The 22,494-nt window shown below is 41.0% G+C and overlaps 1 protein-coding gene across 1 annotated transcript in view; it reads right to left on the bottom strand.

Annotated features, from left to right (window-relative positions):
• Positions 1-13,292: 13,292 nt before the first annotated feature.
• The window catches only part of tgfb2 (transforming growth factor, beta 2), a 29,843-nt gene continuing 20,641 nt past the window's right edge, over positions 13,293-22,494 (bottom strand). Inside the window, exons 3-7 of the mRNA XM_020091055.2 lie at positions 19,759-19,891; positions 19,548-19,658; positions 18,145-18,319; positions 17,157-17,310; positions 13,293-17,051 (exon numbers count right to left, since the gene is read on the bottom strand). Of these exons, the coding sequence (XP_019946614.1) occupies positions 16,893-17,051; positions 17,157-17,310; positions 18,145-18,319; positions 19,548-19,658; positions 19,759-19,891 (732 nt within the window). The 3' untranslated portion in view covers positions 13,293-16,892. The remainder of the gene's footprint in view (positions 17,052-17,156; positions 17,311-18,144; positions 18,320-19,547; positions 19,659-19,758; positions 19,892-22,494) is intronic.

Below are 22,494 nucleotides of genomic sequence, written 5' to 3'. Positions count from 1 at the left end.
CCTTTAGTTGCATAGTAAAAGAAATGTAAATTTTAATGTTAAAGTTGCTTCAATAATAGTTTACATCTGTGACGGATTTATATTATGTTCATTTTCTCTGTACTTTTTATTTAACTTCATATTTTATTTTCTACATTATTGACTATTTTATTCTATTTTTATACTTTATCATAATCACATAATCTCTTGTCCACCTCATTCTGAGGCTGCTGTAACAAGTGAATATCTTTGGTGTGGGATCAATAAAGTTGATATTTTCTCATCTTATCTAGAAATGAGACCAAAATATCCAGATATAAATGCCATCATCTTGTGCATTTGGAGTCAGACACTGCCCAACAGTGATCAGGAGATGGAGCTGAGGTAGTGAGGTGATACACATGCTTTACCAATCACGAGTCAGTCTCAGCAGTCAATAATGGCATTTCACCCCTTTTATGGCATCAGATAGCGAATTAAAACCAGACTTACTGAAAAAAACGAGCACTTGAACAAACATCAGTGGGACAAGAACTACCAAAACTGAAAGAAACATTTATATAAAGTGTATTTTGACTTTTTATTTTGGCCCATGTCCCAGCCATTAATATGGTCAGCCACGCAGTGGTGATTGGGACACTGTGATGTGACTGGTCATTGACTTGTTGTGCTGCTTAAATCTTAGCTTCAATCCAACAGCATTTACTTCAGACCTGTGTCTGACCTGTGTTTCAAGTGATACGGAAATGTTACAGCTCACTTAAACTGGCAACCTGACTTTAAAGTTACAAGTGTGACATGCGACATGTTGAATTAATATTATTAATTCAACATTCAACAAAATAATATTTATGACCTTAAATACACTACGGGTTTCATACTACGGAAGCCCTAAAGGGTCATACATACACACCCGTTTTCCCGTGATAACGAAAAATCCACTTTATCACGGGAAAACGGAGGAAAATTATCGCGTTATCACGGGAAAACGGGTGGAATAAAATGTATGTATGTATGACCCATTAGGGCTTCCGTATCATACAGCTTAACGTTGGCTGATATAGTTTTATGCTTTCATATTAGTGAAGAAGAAACCACCTACTCTGTGCAACTCAGGAATGTCAAACAGTAAAGTCTACGTAAAGCTTTATTTGCACACATGGAGTGGAGAGTTTGTCCTGTATCGCTTGTTTAAGGAAACTGATGTGGAGCAGAGACCTGGTCAAATATGCAGCACACCTAAGCAGGCTGGGATCAGAAAGGCTATAAAGCAGAACTGCCCAATCCTTTCTCTCTCTTCCCCTAGTGTGTTGCTTGACATTTGTGTTTCACACACATACACACACTCCTCACCACTCACTCACTAAGACACTGCATACATACTGACCTTCAAACAGGCCCTCCCTTTTGCATCTAAGTTATTCCTTCAATAAATCATTTACAGCATCATTATCATTTTGAGCAAGGCAGTGACAATTCCAGACACTGATAGCTCCATGTACGATGTTTACTGGATACGTTGCAGAGTAGCAGCAGTGTGGATGACACATTGTTATAGGTTTATGTGATAACTGCAGAGGGCAGGATGTGAGTGAAGGGAATGTCTGGGAGTTTACTGTCTTATCGAGGAAAAAGACGGGAATGAGAGCAGCCCTGTAGTGGACCTGGTGATTAATGTGCACTCAAGCTGGCAGGCACACAACCCACGTTCATACCTCTCACAGAAGGGAAACACACTTTGGCACCGAAAGAAAAACACCATCGTGGTAATTAATAATCTGGTGTGAACACAACTGCAAGTTGAGTTTCTACTGCACCATTGTTATTTTCCATCTGAAAATGTGTAGAAGACATTCCAGTGCTGTGGAAAATGTGTGCACTAAAACATGATCCTAAGAGGGTCTAAGGAGGGGGAATCAGAGGCATGAGTGTGCTCCTGAGTACATTTCTCAACCCACTGGATCTGTATTATACATCTAACCATCAGATATTATCCGGCCAACACGTACAGTTGAGAATGTTTTTGACATTTAAGTTGCAAGTAGGAATTTGTTGTACAACTCATTTTGTTAAGATTAACCTCTTTTCTTCTTCTCACAATGGGAATTGCCTGTTTACCTGGAGAAGTGACCACTGATGACTCTCACCTAATAGTGGTTGCATTGCAGTGCCTGCAGTTTAAAAGTTGAACAGGGTGATTTTCAACCAGACAGATGTCATCCATTAATATACACACGACTTGACGCAGTGGCTGATTGGATTTTCAGAGGCAACACAAAGTACCTCAAGTTCTAATAATAAAAAATGTCAAACATTTAAGTTTTTTTTTAGTAGATAATAATGATGACATTTATTAATGAATACATTATTCTTTCTTTCTTTCATTAATCATTGCTCAATGCATGAAGTTGTTGATAATTTTTTTCTTGTTTTTGTCAACAGGTCCTGCAAACACCTAGAACTTCATATTCAATCAGAAAAATATAAGTAAAATATAAAAGATACAATCTAATATAATTAATTTAAAATCTTTTCAGGCTATAGTGTCCAATTTAGAACCCCAAAATAGCCCCCCATATTCATATCATAAGGAGATATTAATGATATATTTAAGCATTGATAGCTGGCTGAGGGGAGCAATAGAACATGATCTGTATTATCTGCAATCAAGTGCAGAATAACTGATTCTTTATTGGCAGCAAAACACCTCATTTTCCCCACACATTTGTCCTGAAAGGCACCCGGTAATGAGCTATAGGCTAAGCTTCAAAACTACATTTCACATCAGTAATCTTGGTGTGTATGGGAACACAGACGTCAGGGTCTCCTCGCTGCCTGCAGAAAAAGTACGGAGCCTTAAATTCCAAACCTCAACCAGCCCTCAGAGCCACAACCAATACTAAAAAACATGTTATTTTCTAATCAGCATAATTAGCTGTGATTAAAAGGTTCCTTTCACACCAATGATTGGTTTAATGATTTATGTCAAAGTGGAATTGAAGGAGGCTGTTATGGACCTCTAATGATTTCTCCATTTTATTGCTATTCTTTTTTCCAGCACAGTCCTATAATCTGCATTAAATCCAAAGGCAACATACTGTGGATTGGATATGTGTCTGAAAGCGATGTGTGTGTGTGTGTGTGTGTGTGTGTGTGTGTGTGTGTGTGTGTGTGTGTGTGTGAGAGACACACTGACCCTCTGTCTTAACATGTAGGTGCAACAGACCTCCTGTGCTGGATTGTTTGGATACTGCAGCATTGAGACCAGGTCTGTAGAGGGGTAGTGGGTGGGATGGTAAATGGGTTGAAGGTCCCTACCTACTGGCAATTTCACTGAGATCCTGCCCTTAGCACCTCACTAAGCCCCAGCATGGGTTAATGAGTACATGTCTGGTTATACACAGGAACACAGGGGTGTTTTGTGTCAATTGGTGACGTTATTCCTGTGCATATTCTGCACACACGGGGCACGTTGTGTAGAAATGAATGAAGCCTCAACAGGGATTGGAGCACCACTGAGTTCAAGTGTACACAAAAGGTAGAGTTTTTGTTTCTCAGAGTAAGACAAACTGAGGATCTAAATGGCAGTAGTTTTTCCTTAGAAGGTTAACATTTTCCTGTGACTGTCCGGCAGTCCTGACTAAGTTCCCATTTACGTTGAGGGAGCAATGGAACCTGTGGGCAAGGAAGTGGCTCAGAGATCACCTCCAGGTGAACCAGGGAGAGGTGGTTGGCACAGCTAAGATTAGTTGGCCAATTAACTCTCCCTGGATTCAAAAGGCAGCAGGAGAGCTGCAACAGGAAGAGAAACACATGGCAGAGAGACATGAGAGACACACACGGAGGACTGGAGAGGACACAGAGACAGAGCAGAGCAGAGCCGAGAAACTTGAAAAGGTTATGTGTCGGACAATTTATGTGTTTGAGTTTGTTTTGCCCCAAGATTCTAGAAAGCAAATTATTTGTCTCTGGCTTTGTTTGGGAGACTCTGTGGCATCATTAATTGCCGCAGAACCGTTGTGCGTTGTGTAATGGAAACATTGAAGCGCAGATCATTGTTCAAGTCAAGTTAATAGTTGACGACATACTGGATACACTAAGTATAAAAGGTGGTCTTACCAGCTCATGGCTTCGAAGTGTCCACATCATAAAAGAAAAAACACAGAGATCAGCTGCTTATGTTTTGGGCACAGGAGTCGAGACTGTGATAAGCATTGGACCTGCAAGATTTGTGGACAACACCATCCCACCTGTTTTCATATTGACAACAGAGACACAGAACAAAGAGCTGGTGGCATTTAATCATCTAAACACCTTCAATGGCTGGAAATGATTGTTTACTCTCTGTCCTACCAGTACAAGTTAAGTCCATCCAAGCAGAATATGCAATATGCTCAGCCACCTTTTGTTCTGAGGATCTCATGAATAGTCTTAATCTGGCTGGTAGACAAACTCACTTTCTCCTACAAACCATGGGACAGGTAAGGGTTCTATGTGTCAGGGCTTGGAGGAGTTTGGGTTGGACACAAATCCTCTTCTAGAAACTCCCAGAGGTCCCTATTAAGAAGAAAATGTGTGAGCCATACAAGGTTGATCTGTTGATTGGAAGCAATGCTATTAAGCTGTTGGATCCTTGGGAGGTCGTTTATAGTCATGGTGATGACCCATAACACTATTGATATGGGTCAACAATGGTCCTTTGCAGGAATGATTGAGTGCTATCAAGTTCATGAAAACTGTGGGCAATTCTGCATCACATAGAGATGGTGATTATGACCTGACATTGCCCTTTAAGAAGGAAAGCATATCTCTGCCAAATAACTTCTCTGTGGCGGGGCAAAGGGTACTTGGCCTGAAGAGGAAGTTTCAGAGCAGTGAACAGTTTTATCAGGAGTAGAAATGATGTGGTTAGAAAGGGCTATGCAGAGCAAATAATGTACCTACACAGGTGATGCCCTCCAAGGAACGTGATTGACCCATCAACTCTTGGAAGGTGCCAACATCACTACCACAACGCTTGCAGTATACCAAAAATTGGAGAATTGTATACATAATATTTAACCTTCATGAAATAATCATTGACTTTGGATTCATTCAAACCAAACTCCTCCTAAGGCCCAGCAGACATCCTGTAAGTCCCACATCTTGTTTTACATTACAGTATGGGCGCCTAGTTCACCAAAGCTGAGGTCAATGTAATGAGAGAATGGAAAAACTTTCTCTCATTCATTCTTCAATTTTAATTGTGATGAATTTAACATGTTGAGATCCAATTGTACATGAAATGTCTCCCCACAACAGCCATACTTTCCAGGATTGTTAACTCAGTTGAGTAACTTTCCCATAGAGTTAGAAATGCAGCCATATGTGATAAGTGCAGCTGCACTTCCTTCTGCAATTTGATGACTGCGGCTGCTCTGCCACGCTTCTGCAGTTTCCATCTCCTGTCAGCCTACTTTCCCACCAGTAATGAAAACTTCCAGCTTGGATTGGTGAGGCACTTTCCCACACTGAGATGATTTTAATCATTCATTCTCAGGCAAAGTGAATAAAGACACCACTCTCACACAACAGGTGAGTTTGTTATGTGTGTATAGAACTTTGGAAGTGGAGTCATCACTATTTCACTGCTCTGTCATCCAAGAACGAGCCTGCTGCTGTTTGATGTATGGGTTTTTAAGGCGGATATTTATATTCCAGGAATGATGCATGGACTTGACTTTTTTTGACACATTTGTAGCACCTCAGCTGTGTGATACCCTGCTGGCCTACTGGTCTGTAAAGTAAAACATATACTAGGAGCAGGGCTAGGCTTGCCATGGCCAGAAACATGGTGTAAATGGATGAGGATGTGAAACATCACACGTGAACACCTACCACCATCTAGATGACACCTCAGGTGCTCTACTGTAAGGGACTAGTGAAGGGGATCTGCCTGATGCCTGCTCAAGCCCAATGCTGCTATCAAGCAAAAGCAGGAAACTTGCACAGTTGTTAAATATCAATAAATGCAATGATTGCCAAGCAGTGGTAAACAAAACAAAATGCATATATATTTAACAAATGTGGTAGACACAAAATAAACAACACAAGGAAGTCATATTTGGAAAAAACGATGTATAATAGATGTAAATTAATAACAAATATATTATAATACTAATTATGCAATCATCTGCACAGCAAAACTGATCAAACAAGACAAGAAAAACACAAACAAAACAAACCTAAGCCGTAAATAGAGTTCCAAACATTTTACATAATTGTACAAAAAGAAGCCATGCAAAGTGGAAAAAAAGAAACATGCTCTGTATTTTTACAGGATGATTGTCACGATGCACTAATGACATGATGACAGAAAGTCATGTCCAGTTGTTTGTTTGCTTGTAAATTTTTATATTGTTATGAATGAAACGGCCCTGGCAGATCAATGTGTGAGACTTTTAACATCATCGCTGTGTTTTAATGGAAAGCAAACAGCACGGGTTGACAGCTTTGTTCCTGCTGAGGATTGCAGTTCACTTTAGCTACTTTCAGACATGCAATGAAATAAAGAAAATCTGTGCACATTTTCTGCAGGGTCTGTATGTGAGAATGCAAATGTCCAAGTAGGAGGCTCCAGAGTTTCTCTGCCGAGTAAAAACTCCAGAGAATGTCCGAATGTGCCGATGTTATAAAATAACTGGAAGTCCTCAGCAAGAATCTACTGCAAACTACGCAGATGTAGCTCGACTGATGACTCCATCCTGTTGTAAATTGTTGTAAAGACTAGTATATGTTTAAAGAGTTTTGTTCTGACATTGATGATCTGACTGCAGAGGCTCCCACAGAAAGAAAGGTGATATTTAATTATTACTTGATATCAATATAAATCATTTTCTGATAGCAAAAATGTATGGATGCCCAAGGCCCAACACAGTCAATAAAAAAAGACTCCCATCTGTGACAATTGCATGACTGGAAGATGAACGGCTTCATACCATAGAGTCCTGGCATTTAGTTTACTTTTATTAGGGGAAATACAGTAGTCATACCAGGGATCTCATGTAACAGCTCAGCAGCAGGCACACAGAGGACACGCCGCCTGTGTCAACAACAGACACGCAAGAGACAGAGCTGCTGTGCTGACCCAGGATTTATAGTACTGGACAAACGAATAGATGTGAAGGTCAAGGTAACCTAATGTTCAAATAGTATGAGCAGTTATTCTTTAATGACTCAATACTTTTTCTTAATTTTACCTTCCTACCTTTCACCTAACATATAGTGTACAGCTGCAGTACCACAGTCTTCTCTCCTCCCTCTGCCTGCCCCCTTCCATACATCAGAACCCTCTGCCCAGTCCCGACCTTACCCAAGCCCATACTTGTGTGCCCCCCTCTGTTAGGTCGTTGGGTTTATCCCTGGCTTGGCCCGTCATGCTGATGGACAGGGACAGTTGGATTTCCTGGCGTCAAATCAAAGCCAGCACTTGGCCTGAAAGACAACGCTCCATTCAATAAGGGGGTCCATCCCACAGGGAAGATCAAGGAGTTATTCAATCCACTGCTGCCTCTCTCACATGGCCTGAAGAACACACACTCACTCACACACACACACACACACACACACACACACACACACACAGAGAGAGAGAGAGAGAGAGACATATACTTTTTAAGGGAGAGGCACACAGCATCAATGCACAAAAGAAGCTGGCTGTGTTACAAAGATATCAGATGTTGATCTGAGCTTTCATACGTCTCATTTAGCTGAGTATCAGGATCCTAAAACAATAAACAGTAGCTTTGTCAGCTTCACTGAGGAAGCTCCACATCCTCTTATATCCACAGATATTCCATCCGCTCTGGCAGAGGCACTTAATCTGCACGATGATGCTTTCATCTGATTTATGGCAGATTTCATGCAGAAATACTTCATGCATGTCAAACCAAAACCAATAAAAAAGACAATGGTCGATATCATGTTTTTTAACATTATCATGTCAGTCTCATGGTCTTTTGTTCTGTGTCCACTATAAGGTGTGTGGTGGTACTGCTGACCCCTGATGTGTCAGGTTGAAAAAGGTGAGGAGGTGACTGTGTAGGACACAGAACACAGAACACCAAACAATGTTAACAACATATATCTTGTAGCAACCCTTGATAATTAACTTGCCAGCTTGAATTGGTTTCGCCAGCTGTTTATTAACTCCAGTGCTGAAGAACAGGAAAAACAAGAAAGAACATATCTTCTCCTTTAGCCAATCCCAGATCCTCTCTTTGACTCAGATTCCTCTTATTGGCTGCTGACATGAGGGACATACTTCTCAGCTTATCACCTAGTGTCATCATTCTGAAACTTTGACCAATAGCAGTAACAGCCCCTTGGATCACACTGATCACAGCAAAAGTTTAATGTAGTGACTAACCGACAACAGACCCCAACTACTAAAACAATGTGCAAGGGGGTAAATCCAGTTTCCAGGGGGGCAGGGCAGAGCTTGTGTAGAGAATCTAGTAGATAGTGTGGCAGAGGGTGCTGGCAGAGCCTGACAAACTGAAGCAGGGAGCCTCTAAAAAGCACACAAGACAAAAGTCCTAGGACAGGAGTTACTATACAGCAGGAGATGATTGAGAGATGAGGTGCATGGAGTAAGTGACAGGGAGGAGCAGGGACTCAAAGACATGTCCAGCCATCTTAAGCCATGTGAAGGCTTCTGGTACCAATAAACATAAAAGATTTGGTTTCAGATAAATGCAAATGAAAGTCCAGTTCCAATGACAAAGTGCTGTACTATAGCAGAGCATCCACAGCAACATAACTTTTGTATATTTGTATTATGGTATTTATAGTGTCACTCAATCAACTTAAAGTGCTGTGTTAAACAAAAAGGGCTTAATATTTAATGAGATTAACAAATTTGTAATTTCTTGTTATGTCCTGTGAAAAAATTGTAAAACACACACTACATATTCTACATGAAACATTTATCTAAGACGTTGGTGTTTTAATAAGATTTTTTTCATTGATTTGTCAGAGAATAATTCACACATCTTAATAAAAGAAATCCGGCATGCTTAGAGGACTGAATATGTGCAATTTGCGGATTCAAATAAAAATATGGATCTAGTGAATTTAAATGGGAATATCAACACTGTGACCTGTGGCCTGGTGTTGATGGACAGTTAATTTCGAGTATTTATTGTGACATACATGATAACTCCTGAGTTGAAAACTCTGAAAAGCTGTTGAGTGGACCTTTGATCTTCGATTATTGAGGAGAACAGCCTGCATTTTGCCATCCAACACTCACAGGTATTTACACTTCTCAGTGTGGAATGAACTGCCAGCCTGCTGTGCTTGTTTGAGTGTGTGTGTGTGTGTGTGTGTGTGTGTGTGTGTGTGTGTGTGTGTGTGTGTGTGTGTGTGTCTGTGTGTGTGTGTGTGTGCTCCACATGCACACACCCTGGCCAGATGAACCTGTGTATTGATGTGGTCTGACCGCAGAATGAAAATGTGGTCCTCATTTGCAGAGAGCTGAGTGTTGTTCTCCGCAGCTCTGTGCAGACTAAGAGTTAAAAGCATGCAATGGTTTGCTGTTAATGTGTTGGCTGGCTTCCCATAATGATAATAGCAGATCACTATTACTAGAGTTCCTAGTAAACCCCCCCCCATTACATTCCCATCCAATACACATTACGGATGGGAATCTCCAACTTGATTCCAGTTTTTTTCCTTTATTTCTAATTATTATTGGTTTTTATCCCAAGTAGGATTTTAATTTGCACACACACACACCATATCCTCATGGGACTCTCTACTGCGCAACAGCTTACCGGAAGAGAAATCTAAGCTCCATAGCAAAAAGGCACAAAACAATTAACTTTGTGTTTGTGTAAAAACAACAGGACAATGGGTCTGTGGATAAATTAATGTGTAGAGTGTTGTCCATCTACGTATATGCACCAAAACCTTAGCAAACATTAACCAAGTGCTTATGCAATTGACAGCTCCACTGTCACAGTTAGACCAAGTGAAAGCTGTGTTTGCTTCAGACCAGAAGCTTCTCAGTGTGTCTGTACTGAGAGGATCCACGCTAATGGTGAGCTGCTGGATTCTGCCCTCGTGCAGCTGGATTGGATCTGAGCTGCTTAGCTGTCAAGATTGCGTGATTTCAAAGGTTTACACTGATCGTTTGAACTTTAAATGTTAAGTTTAAGTTTTGTGCCTGTGAAAAGTTGCCCAAAAATTATAGTGTTTGTGAAGGTTTCCATCCACAGTGAAGGACTGACAAATTCAGATAGACAAATTTATTGTGCATAAATGCAAGTCTACTTTTTCACAGCATCCCACATGCCAGAGTGTCCCTGGGCAAGATGCTGAACTCCAAATTGCCTGGCTGTGCTGACAGTGTGTGAGTGATATATGATAGAGAAAGTGCCGCACATAGATGCTCTAATGGATAAATGGCAAAGAGTGTTTTGAGGGGTGATCAAAACTAGTAAAGTGCCACATAAATACAGACCATTAACCATTTAACCTGCTTTTTCTTTGTGTTGTTCGCATGTTCTTCCTATATGGATTTTGTCCCACAGTGCAATGACACAGCTTAGTTTACTGGGGATTTGTCCATGTATCTGTAACTATCTGACAACTTGTCCAGCATCTATCTTGCTCAGTGTCAACTGGGAGAAACCCCAGCCCCCTCGAAGATAAGTTAGTTTGGATTATGGGTGGATGGACTATTTTTACTCTGTAGAGTTGCCATGTCTTATTTGTTTTCCCTGTCATCCAAAACCAGACATTTCCATTTTGTTTATTTTTACTCTCCTGTTTTCTTCTCTTTTAAATTTTCAGGCCACTTCATTTCAAAGCGTTTTGTGTTCAGGCTCAATACAATAAAGTGAACTTGACTTTTACGCCAGACAGACAGGCAGGCAGGCAGTCTGGCGCTGGAGGGATTGAATGTCCGGGGCTCCCGGGCTGCCTTCCTGCCTTTTTCTCTTTTGTGATATCTCCAAGATGCCTGTCAAACTTTAGAGGAAGGCAGCATTGAGGAAAGAAAGAAGGGGGGAAAAAAACTCACTTTGTACTGAGGTTGTCAGCAATACTTCTCTGTGCCCCCCTTTCTGAGGGAAACACAAAGAGAGTCACTAATCCCGAGCTCAAAGAGCGCTAGCCTTCCTGTGTAATTACAGAAGCAACACAATACTCTGTCTTATGAGCTATTACTGCTGCCACACGAGACGCAGGGCGAGGAGAGCCAGAGGTGGGGCGGGCAGGCACAATGAACCAGACCGAGATGGTATCAAGTTCGGTCAAATTACTATTAAAGGAATGCCCTGGCATCCAAACACACAAACACACTGGCTCACACACACATTGTGCAGTTAGACATGAACTTTCTATCCTGAGTCCAACCTCTGAGATTCTTCTCTCTGCTGATGGAAGCCAGTGCATTGCTGAGTGCTGATGTCACAGTCACCTCTCTCTAATTTTGTGTTATTTTGTGCCGGCAGCTGCAGCTGAGTAACCAAAATCTCCAAATTGCTTTTCTCTCCAGGGACAGTGAGCCCTTTCACCCTGAAAATCTGCGCTCGCCCTGCTGCACAGTCACAGGCCTTTCACAGGAGCTGCCTGCTGCATGGCCGAGGACAGAGGGCCCTTCACAGCTGCCGTGTTACTTCCAACCGGGCTTCAACACAACCTCTCACATCACAGTTGTGGTGGCTGTATGTGCAAGTCAGATATTGCCGCAGGAATCTGATTAGATTCAAGATTGGAGCCAAAGACAATCATTTAGATTCCATGTTCCAGCTCTTCTGTGGCAGCTTTACTCTGTCTGCAAGAAAACTTCGCACCTCTGTACCACAGATGTGAAATTTGAGTTTCGGACATTTGAGGACACAATAAAATCAGGGAATGTGTCTCACTGTAAGGTAAACCATGACAACACACCACATTACAAGCTTCCCAAGAAAATATCCTCTCGCTGTAGATGTAACGAATTCAAATCTGATGATATATGACAATGTGTATCCCTGACCAACCCAGGACAGATTTGCTCTGCTCAACATGATCAGCATTAACCAAGATGATGTAACACTTCAATAGATCCCAGTCGAGATGATGAGTTATAATTTGTGGAGGTCCAGATTATGATTAGGAACCAGTGCCAAGCTCTCCTCTGGTCTACTCCCCTGGACAGGAACCACCACACAGAGCTGGAACCACACGCTCTTTATTTATCATTGGTCAGCCATGCAGGCGAAATCCCTCACACAGAGCCTGGTGGAAAACCTCATTCCAGAGCTGACAAAACCTTGTGCTCCCACTCCCACTTCTCTCGATGCCACAACTCCCATCTCTCTCATACTGTCAGCATCATGGTATATCCAGGGATTATGTTTGAATCTATTAAACTGTTATAAGTGGTTTCACTCTCACACAGGTGACATAGCAGAGTTGTGGTTTCAGAAGTGGTGGGCACACAAACCAGTGTCAAGATTTTGTAGTTCTTCAGATTATATGATGTTCCAGAAACGTCCTCTTGCTCTCTGACTTCACCAGCCAGTCTTGATGTGAGCCACTTGACCCTGGCCCACATGCCGACACATTCTGGACTGAAATAAACTGGAAACCACATATTAAAGTGTGGTGCTATTCCCCCACAGCAGCTCAACAGGGAAACCCATTTTGTGATTTAAAAAACGAAATTGGAAGATATCCACTTGATATTGTGCTGCAGGTTGATAAACTTCACATTAAGTGTTTATTATTTAATACTTGTACCTTAATTATGTAATTCAATAAATAAAATGTTTTTGTTTTAAAACAATTTTGTTGTGGAAATATCTTATTGTGTCATCCTCATCTTTTGAGTTTTCTGGTGATCCAAGTCACAACACAGCTCATTTTACTGAATATAATACAATTGTTTTTTAAAACATCCTTAATAGAATATCTATGACCAACTACAAAATGAATGTCAGTCTGGTGTGTTGTCTAGTATTAATATTTGATATAACTTTTTACACCAGCCAAAAACCAGTTAAGTCCTAATTTGAATGACTAGTGACTCTCACAGGTACAATTGCTCAATAGTCACAACATTATTATATCTGTATTATTTACATCTAATTAGTACACAAACTCATGATTGTCTGAAGTCTTATAACTCACATAGAAAATAAATCCTTGAAGGTAAAATCAATATCATATGTAATAGTTAAAGATCCAGTGCCTGTGCAGCGTACAAACACATACATGTGTGCTGCAGCAGCAGTCTGATTAAACATCACTTCAACACCAGAGAATACACAAAGAACACTGAGTTCCCTTGAAACTTAAATAATTTATTTACCAATGAAACACCACAACAATACTGTGTTACAATACAGCATAGTGGATCACAATAACATCATCATTATCATCATTAAAACAACAACAAATACACATACAAAATTAAAGCTCTATTGTGACAGAGTTGGTGCCTAGCCTTCTTTTCCTGCTACTCAGTAAGTCCACTGGCACTAAACACGGCCAGGGTCAGGTCACCTACATTAACACTTCTTATTTGATAAGGGGGGGGCAGACTAAATAGGAAAACTAGATATTTCAAAATATAAAAAATTAAAACAGCATCAGTGCAATGTTTTTATTTTATTTAAAGAAACAAAATATAATGACCGACAGATAGATTTTGCAGTGTAGAGGGTGAAATCAAAGTTTTCTGTTGGCAAGACAACACACTGATGACACTACAAAACATTACTAGAGTGACAGGTGGCAGGTTCGTATCATTAAATAGTTCATTTTGATTCATTAAATAATTCCCCCTTCACAAGTCCCCCTCACCATGACACTTCCTTGCCACTGCTTTGCACTGTATACTATATACAGGACTTAGCCCAGCCCAAGATTGTTGTGAAGAAATTAAAACAAGCCAGAGATTTATCCGCCCCTATAGCAGAATGATAATGAATGCAGCCAGATTGTTCTCCAGAGCTTTCTGAAGAGACAGATCTGAATACGTTACTTTTTACTTGACATTCAAACTATTGTTTGAACATGGGTCTCATTTAGATATTCAGTCTGAAATGATCAGTTGACAGGACCATGAATGGATTGTGATACCCCAACCATTACATACCGTAAGATTGGGTGGGTTGCTTCGAACATATTACTTCCATTAGTAACCTGCACGCCTGCATAGCCAGAAGCAGGGGATTGTTTTTTACCCCTGCATGTGTGTGTGTTTATACTCATTTTGTTACCTCTTTAGGACCTTTTCCAGCATAAACACTGACCTAGTCAGGACCAGCAGACCTCATTGGGACCAAGGCCCAGCCCTAATGAAGCTAAATGTTATTTCTGAGGTCCTGGTTAAGGGTAGGGACAAGGTTTTGGTTCAGCTCTCCACAATGAATGGAAGTCAATGGAAAGTCCTAATTAGGATAGCTGCGCAAACCTCTGTGTGTGTACAGTATGTGTACAAAACAAATTGATGGTTGTTACATGGGAGATTACCTCCAAACTTTTGCAGACCATCAGCTAAAGTTAAGATCAACGAAAATAAAAACATACATTTTTTTCAAGATATTTCCTCAAACAAAAACACTAGAGAGACTAAAGCTTATATGGATCAAAAATATTCCCTCATCATGATGTCACATGATAAATGATGTCATAAAGAAATCACATCGCATCTTTCCAATTATTTCTGCATCCAAAAGTTTACATCGAAGTAATGATCATTGGGTAGGAATGACATCATCATCACTATGAAGTCAGAAAATGACACTATATAGTGTGGCAATAGATTTTGTCATCCATAACTTTAGCAAGATGATCTGCATCTCTTTCAGATTATCATTATCATTCATCAACATATGGTTTAAATGACAATCCCACCAATCCTTTCATTTTTACTTATTAGGTTTTTATAAGCATCTTAAACATTATGGAATGGGAAGATGTTGAAAATGATGGATACAAAACAAAGACAAACACAGAGATGAGAATGTGGTGTGACTGCAGACAGTGAATTGGGGGAGAGGGGGGTGGAAGTGGTGGGTGGCTGTTGGGGTGGGGCAATGTCTTTTTCAGGACATATAGACACTTATTATTTATACTTCCAGTGTTAGCCTTACTCTCGTGCCTCGGTGTGACAAGTTTCTGAGGTGGTGCATGTTGACAGGGCCTTCAAAATGCCATAAGATATACCAGTACAAAAACCCTGTCTGTGTAACTGCATGTATTTATGAATATAAGTATGTATGCATGTATGTTGTCACCTTCAGGCCATGCCTTTGATACCACTGCAAAATCTAAAGATTATATCTTAAAATTTGTTTGTTAAAGAATTGCTAAATATGTATTTTTACAGCTGCAAAAAAGAAACCCTACATTTAAATAAGGACAGGACTTTCTGTTAATGACCCAACAAACATATTTTGACAAATACGTGAATTTCTTCTGTATAGTTTGGTTGATGACTATGCTTTAGTCAGTAATATCAGATTAATATCAGATTTATAGTCAATAACAGTACCGCAGCTGAAGCCACTTCACTTGGTGTTACTTTGCATCAACTAAATAATCATCATCGACTGGTTCCCATTCCATTTAATCTGGTTTAGAAATACTGTAGGTGCTAGAAGGATCCATTTCAACAATAAACAGCGGTACATAATGAAAAGCTTCTCATTTCATATGTTAGAATATTTCATGACTTTCACTTGCTGTAGGATAAAAATTAAGTGTTTGATTTGTTTGGCCATTAACCAATGGCCTCTTAAATTAGTTCTAAAGGAAGTACCTGACAAACCTTACATCCTTACGTCATTAAACTGCTGATTTGTTCACACTTATGTTCTGTTCTTATGTTATTCCTAATTAGCAAAGGCACACGCCAAGTTTATGCCCATAATAGGGCATGAAATTGCGGGAAATTACAGAAATCACAGAGATTACAGAAATTTAAAGGGAAATTTAAGGAGTCGAGAATGCCTAAATAAAAATCTTAAGACCGTGGCACAGCAGAGGTTAAAAACCTGTTAAGTTTGTAGCATTAGCAATGGATATAAAACAACGCTAAATGAGAAGCAGTTACATGTTCAGTGAAAGCTCTATCGGGAGAAAGTGGCACAGTTGATGATGTAGAAAAAGTGATCTGATCTCAAATCTGAAGTCAAAAGAAATATTGTCAAACACAGTGGAGAGAGGGGGAAAGGGAAAAGGTAAGGGGAGGGGGACAGGCTGTCCAGAGTTATCTGAGCTGGACCAGCGCTTGGGGACCATCACTGGAAACTCAGCACTTGCGGCTGTACTGTCAGCTGAGCATCTGGACTAGAGGGTGGATACCTGCATAATTGGGTTTGAAAAATAAATTTCTTCTTATGAACAGTTGGTTGGAATAAGGCCCCAATGAAATTGATACTTGTGCAGCACTGAATGGCTGCTCTGGTTCTCCTCCAGGAGGGGGTTTGATGTGTGTAAAAAAGCTGCATGTTGATGTTGGATAGCCAACAGCTCTTGACGATTGGACAGCCAAACATTACACTACCACCTGCTGCCTTGACCTGGACTCAACCTTTATTCGGCACAACTTGCTATTATCAACATTAGGCATTGTGAACCTATGTCGCCCACATAGTGCAGCGCAACTCTGTTTATATCAGCCTTAAAGCATTGGTATCAAAGTCAGGTTTTCTGGTGAAGCACGGATCATGTGTGTTGTGTACTCAATGAAGAACCACTAAATTGTTCTGTAATTCACACGCCTCCTGACCCTACCTGTGTGTAAACACTGTACAGTAGAGTCATGGCTTGACTGTTTGTATGTAGTTTGTGTGTGTGTGTGTGTGTGATAGAGTGTGTGTGTGTGTGCGTGTGGCAGGGGATCTAGTGTTGATGCTGGCCTGTTAGGGGTTCTAGCTGCACTTGCAGGACTTGACCTTCATATTGGAGAGCTGTTCTATTTTGGGAGTCTTGCCTATGTAGTAGAGGATGGTGAGGGGCTCCAGGTCCTGGGAGACGCAGCAGGGTGACGCTGATGCTTCAGGGTTGATGGTGTTATAAAGGCCTAATACCTAGAACAGAAAGATTACCATCAGGAAATTAATACTGAAAGGTTACTAACCATACCAACTGATCCCAGAGACTGATTAACCACATTATTATTCCCCAGTCACTACCTTGGAATGCTGCGTGTCAGCACTCCATAGATATGGACATGCCCCGGCACAGAAGTTGGCCTCATATCCCTTTGGCTCATGGATCCACCTCCAGCCCAGGTCCTTCTTAAAATCGATGTAGAGTGAACGCAAGCAGCAGTTGTCCTGCACATTTCTACAAAGAGATACAGCAGGGAGGTTATTCATGTTGACAAGTTCCAGTTTACACTTATAGTTTGTACTTTCCTTTGAATGTGGTCATTATTTCTATCTATATAAATCACTGTAGTCAAGGTTAATCCTGCTTTTGGAATTTTCCATATCTGTTAAAGGAGACATGTTGTGCTTGTTCAGTTTTTCCCTTTTCCTCTCGTGTTATACGGGTTTTTGTGTATGTAAAAGTTCTGTGGTGAAGGGAGCTTCTCTCCCCCACAGAAAACACTGCCTCTGAGGCTCATGAGATGCCTTGTCAGTAGCCTGGCTGATACCTCTGATGAGTCATTTCATATGATGTCATGTCATAAATCCTCATAATGGATGCCTAGCTTCTAGTCTGGCAAGCCCCCTAACAAAGCCACGTAAAGCGAGGAGAGCGTAAGACGACATTTCCTACAAGCAGTGGAAGCAGTTGTCCAATCACAACAGTGGGTGCCAGTCGGTTCAATCAGAGGCTTTTTAGGGAGGAGGTCCTTAAAGAGACAGGGGCTAAAATCAAGAGTTTCAGACAGAGGCTGAAAAGAGCAGCTGCAGCAACGGACAGTATGAGGAAAGTGATGCATTTTCTGAACAGTCCATGGAAACTTTTTCAAGTAAAAATCTAAATTTAAACTATGAACTTGAATATGAGCAAAATATGTCTCATTGAAATGAATGAATATATTATGCATAACATGCAATGTCTCCTGACACACTGTGACATTGAGCAGGACTACAGTCCAATGTGACTCTGTCAGAAAGGTGATTGTGTGTGTGTGTGTGATGACAGTAAGAGTTAGTCCCAGGTAAGTACTTGGAGCAGTAGGCAGCATCCAGGGCCCTCTTGGATCTATGGTTCTTGTGCCGGGACTGGGACTCCAGCCGGTATGAAGGGAGAAGCATGAGGAGAAGGTGTGGAGCCCGAGCACTGTGACGCCGCCTCTTAAATACCTTTAGGTCACCACCATGAATGAAGCTGTCATCAATACCTGAAACATACAGAGTAAACAATGAGCTGCATCTCACTGCATACAACAGATCAAAATATCACATTTAAATAAATCAAGGAAGTGTATGGTACAAGGAGCTCAGTGAATGAACAAATGAATGGATGAATTAGACCCTGTTGAAAATGTAGTCCCAGTAGGTTTATGTGTTTCAATAACTCATATAACACATGTATTCATAAAATATACAACTTGCAATATAAAAAATGAATATAACCAACAATTAATGCCTTGCTACTAAATTGTGCATAGGGTTTGTTCATGCAGGTCACAAAGTCAAGCTCAGCTACAGTCCTCTTCCTGCTTTAACTGCAAGGCACTTCACATCCCTCCTCCACCCCAGCCCCTTCTGTTCATACTGAATCTGACATAATCAGTGTTGTGCGTTTTCATTGATGCCTGCTCTGTTCTGTGTCCAGGTCTTTTAGATGCTGCTCTCACTGCCTGAATTTCTGTGAAGGCTCATTGCAGGGAGAGAGGTGCGCTCTCCCTACCTTAGGCTTTCCATGTATGCATGTGGAAGGGCAGGTAGATCCCAGAATAGAGCCATACCATCAAATATAAGTGCAGGTAAATAGCTTTTTTAAAATAATTTCTCAACACAGATTCTGAAAAGAGGAATTAAATAATTTAAAAAAGCTGCTAAACTACTATAAATGACATGTATGTGAATAGAAAAAAACTACACTTGCAAGTGTGCAGAAAGTAGTGTCCTCCAGACCTCTGACATTATTTACAGCAGGGTCCTGTCACTGTTGTGTTGTGTTCATTACCTAGAAGATGTTGCTGGTGGTTGCCAGTTTGTGGGGATTGGAGGGCAAATAACAACTAAGGTGGCGTGTGAGAACCCTGTGGAAATACTGTATGGACATAGCACCACAGCTAACTGCTCAATCTCTGGGTAGCTGCAGAATATGGCTATGGGGTATCACCCTCTACAACACACAAACCCAACCTCCCATATCCAGTCCAGCCAATGAATGAAAAGTATTGTCTATTAATATATCATCTTTTTTTCACTGCTGTTAAAAGCAAATATAAATGTTACCAGCCATAGCGGGACAGAATAGGACAGGGAAATTGGAATGGACATTCTATTGCATTGTTGGCTTTCGTCTATCCATAGGATTTCTTGATAATAACAAAACATAGAATAACCTCAGCGTTATTAGACTTGGACAACAATTTACAATTATTTTAATCATATAACCTGCAAACCGTGCCTCCAATTCTTCACTCTTGTTGGGAATAATGTAGTTATTTGATGGTACAAATGTGCAGCAGGGGCAGTGCAGGCTGATCTTGAATCCATTGTTTCTGTCTTTAGAGAAACAAAGGTCATGATAAAAATTATGTCATAAGGTAGCATGTGAAGTACGTGATAAGGATGAGCTACAGTGATGAAGGAAATATGCACTCACCTCTGTGGTTCAACCATTCACTCACTGCCTCTGTGACATCAAAAGACAGCCACTCTCCCTCTGTTTGTGTTCGTACCACCTTGCTGTCAATATACCGCTGTGTAGGGGAAGTCAGATCTTTGTGTCCTAAAATCTGAGGGCAAACCAGAAGTGTAATAGATCAATGTAGTGGGACAGAAAATCATATATACTTTATATTATTACACAAGGTCTGCTTCACTTGGACAGTTGAGAATGATGCCACACAATCAATGTACAAATGTAGAAACTCTTTAATATGTCTTAGTGGATAAGGGGAACTGTGTTACTGTGAGTGAAAGGATGGCAGGTTGTCTAACCCTTCTGTTTCTTGGCATTCATGCTCCACATAGTTCATTATTTACCTCAATGTTCACCTCTAACAGCTGAACTCTGGTTTCCAGCACTGCAATACTATGTAGAAATTTGTGGTAGTCATCTGTGGAAAAGGCCAAAGCAATATCCAGTCACTGCAGTGCAGGCTTGTGCTGTTGGTCGGCCACACTTATGCGGTACTAAGGAGCTCATAAAAATAATGAACTATGGCAATAGCCAAGGTAAGCGCAAACGAAAACAGCAAAGCAACAGCACTGTTGGAAAGCAGGAAGCCTAACATTGGTGAGATGGACATTATGATTATGATGCCACTATTGAGAGAAGAAAATGACCAGGAGAATAAAAAGGCCATAGATGCAGCAATATGTTAATAAATATGCAACATGTTCTCAAACAAGAACAGGAGAAAGCTAAAACTCTCAGTTCAAGACAAAAACCTTAATGCAGAAGTTACCTCTTTTATGTTAGAACTGGGCTGAAAACATTTAAACTATACTGTCATTTTGCTGTGTGCATTGGTGCTTCAAACCCCCCTGAGGCTGTAGATCAACAAGGCCTCATGTGGTTCCTTCTCTCTGAAGTCCCTCTTATGCATCCCCCTTATATGCTTGCTCTTACTATCCTTGCACACCTCCCAAGGTTTTTAAATTGGCATGCACAGTGTGGCTAGCACAACATGAGCTGGAGGCAAAAGACTGTTAACTGGTCTGTCTCTAGAGACATCTCCATGACCCCCTCATTAATGAGGCAGCATAGGGATTCCCAGATGGCTCCTGGAGGGAGCAGAGACTGTTGGTAAAGATGAGACATTCTTCAGGAAACTATGGAAAGATTTCTCTGTGACCACAGAAGCATGCACAAGTCTGGGGTGTTCCTGGAAGAAACAAGGCAGTGCCAAAACTATTCTGTTTGTGTTTCTTGCTCTTTGCCTTTTTCCGGTGGTGTGGTTGTATTATTCTCTGTGGCAAGTTACCATGCCTCAAGTGAGAAAGGGGAATGGACCACAGTTTGCATACATAATAATCAATCAGTCAAGCATAACTGCAGCTTTAATCAATGCCACACCAACAGGCAGTATTTTAGCATTAGATCAAGCAACCAGACTTCAGGTCATCAAACAACCACAGTGGTTAGACATGCTACTGTCTCTTCTCAATATTTGTATTTTCAGGTTTTTTGGAACTTTGTCAGTCTGTCTGATTGATGTGAATTTTTGTCATCCAACATCCAGCCATGCATGAAATATCGCCATGCTCATCCTGCTCTGCTCAGCCTGCCCTACTTTGTTTTTGGCTCTTCTTTTTGGATCCTTGTTTGGTGGTCTGCCTGTTGATCACTGGGAACTGCTTCTCTCCCTGAGTCTTGGTTTCACCACATACAGTCCAGCCCAATACCTGTATCCTAACTGGCAACCCCTGCCTGTTCCCAGCTCACAGTTGAACAGCTTGTCAGGGCTCAACAGTGCAAAGAAACATTTAGCTGGAAAAAAGTATCTGTCAACTTCAAGACAAGAGGATGGATTGTTGACACTTGCAAAGCATCACTTTGATTTAATGAGCCCCTTAGTGACTCAGACCTGCTTGAAACTAACAGCTATATGGATATGTGCCATTTGCTAAACAAGGGTGCAAGACTACAGACCTCCTCGACAACACTGAGGTCTAGAGAGACATTGTCTGGGATGAGGGAAGAATCAGAAGGTAGATCCCCAGATGCCTCAAACCAAATCCCCTGCCCAGTTCAACAAAGACAATACCACTGATTCTTTCCAGCCCTCTCTTTCCTCCTTGCCTATCAGGGATATCTAACACTAGCTTAGTATGCAGACAAAAAGGCATTGACAAGTTGTTACAATGTGGCACCAAAGGTTCCTGAATGAAGCAAGAAACGCCTCCCGGCAGTCAGCATTCCAGGGCATGTTCACATCTAGGTCCTACCCACGCCACCCCCCACCCATAACTCATGCCTCCCTCTGATTTCTGGATATGGACCCACCACTGTTGATGTGGCACTCCCCACGTGATTTTCTTTCATCTGAAAATCTTTACGTTTTTACTGACACCTGGTCCAAAGCAGATGGGCACAGCTTGTTTGATTATGATTTTATCGGCTTCCCCAGACCATGTGGTCTTGGTTGTGGGCTAGGTGTTATTTTCAAAAAGACCTTCGAGTGTGTTCAGTTACATTTAAATGATGTCTCTTGTTTTGAGACCCTTTCTTTAAATTACAGTTAACTTTAGATAGCATCGCTCCTATTTACTGTTCATTTAAATTCAATTATCCTCCTGTATTGCCTTGGATTACTGAAATAATTCATTGTCTAAAAAGGGAGTACAGGAAGTCTGTACTAGTTACAGCCTAGTACTAACATAAATGCTGTAA

Source organism: Paralichthys olivaceus, chromosome 13, assembly GCF_024713975.1.
Source record: "Paralichthys olivaceus isolate ysfri-2021 chromosome 13, ASM2471397v2, whole genome shotgun sequence".
Classification (NCBI taxonomy): domain Eukaryota; kingdom Metazoa; phylum Chordata; class Actinopteri; order Pleuronectiformes; family Paralichthyidae; genus Paralichthys; species Paralichthys olivaceus.
The sequence above is the reverse complement of the archived record's forward strand: the minus strand, read 5'-3'. Positions and strand labels throughout refer to the sequence as shown.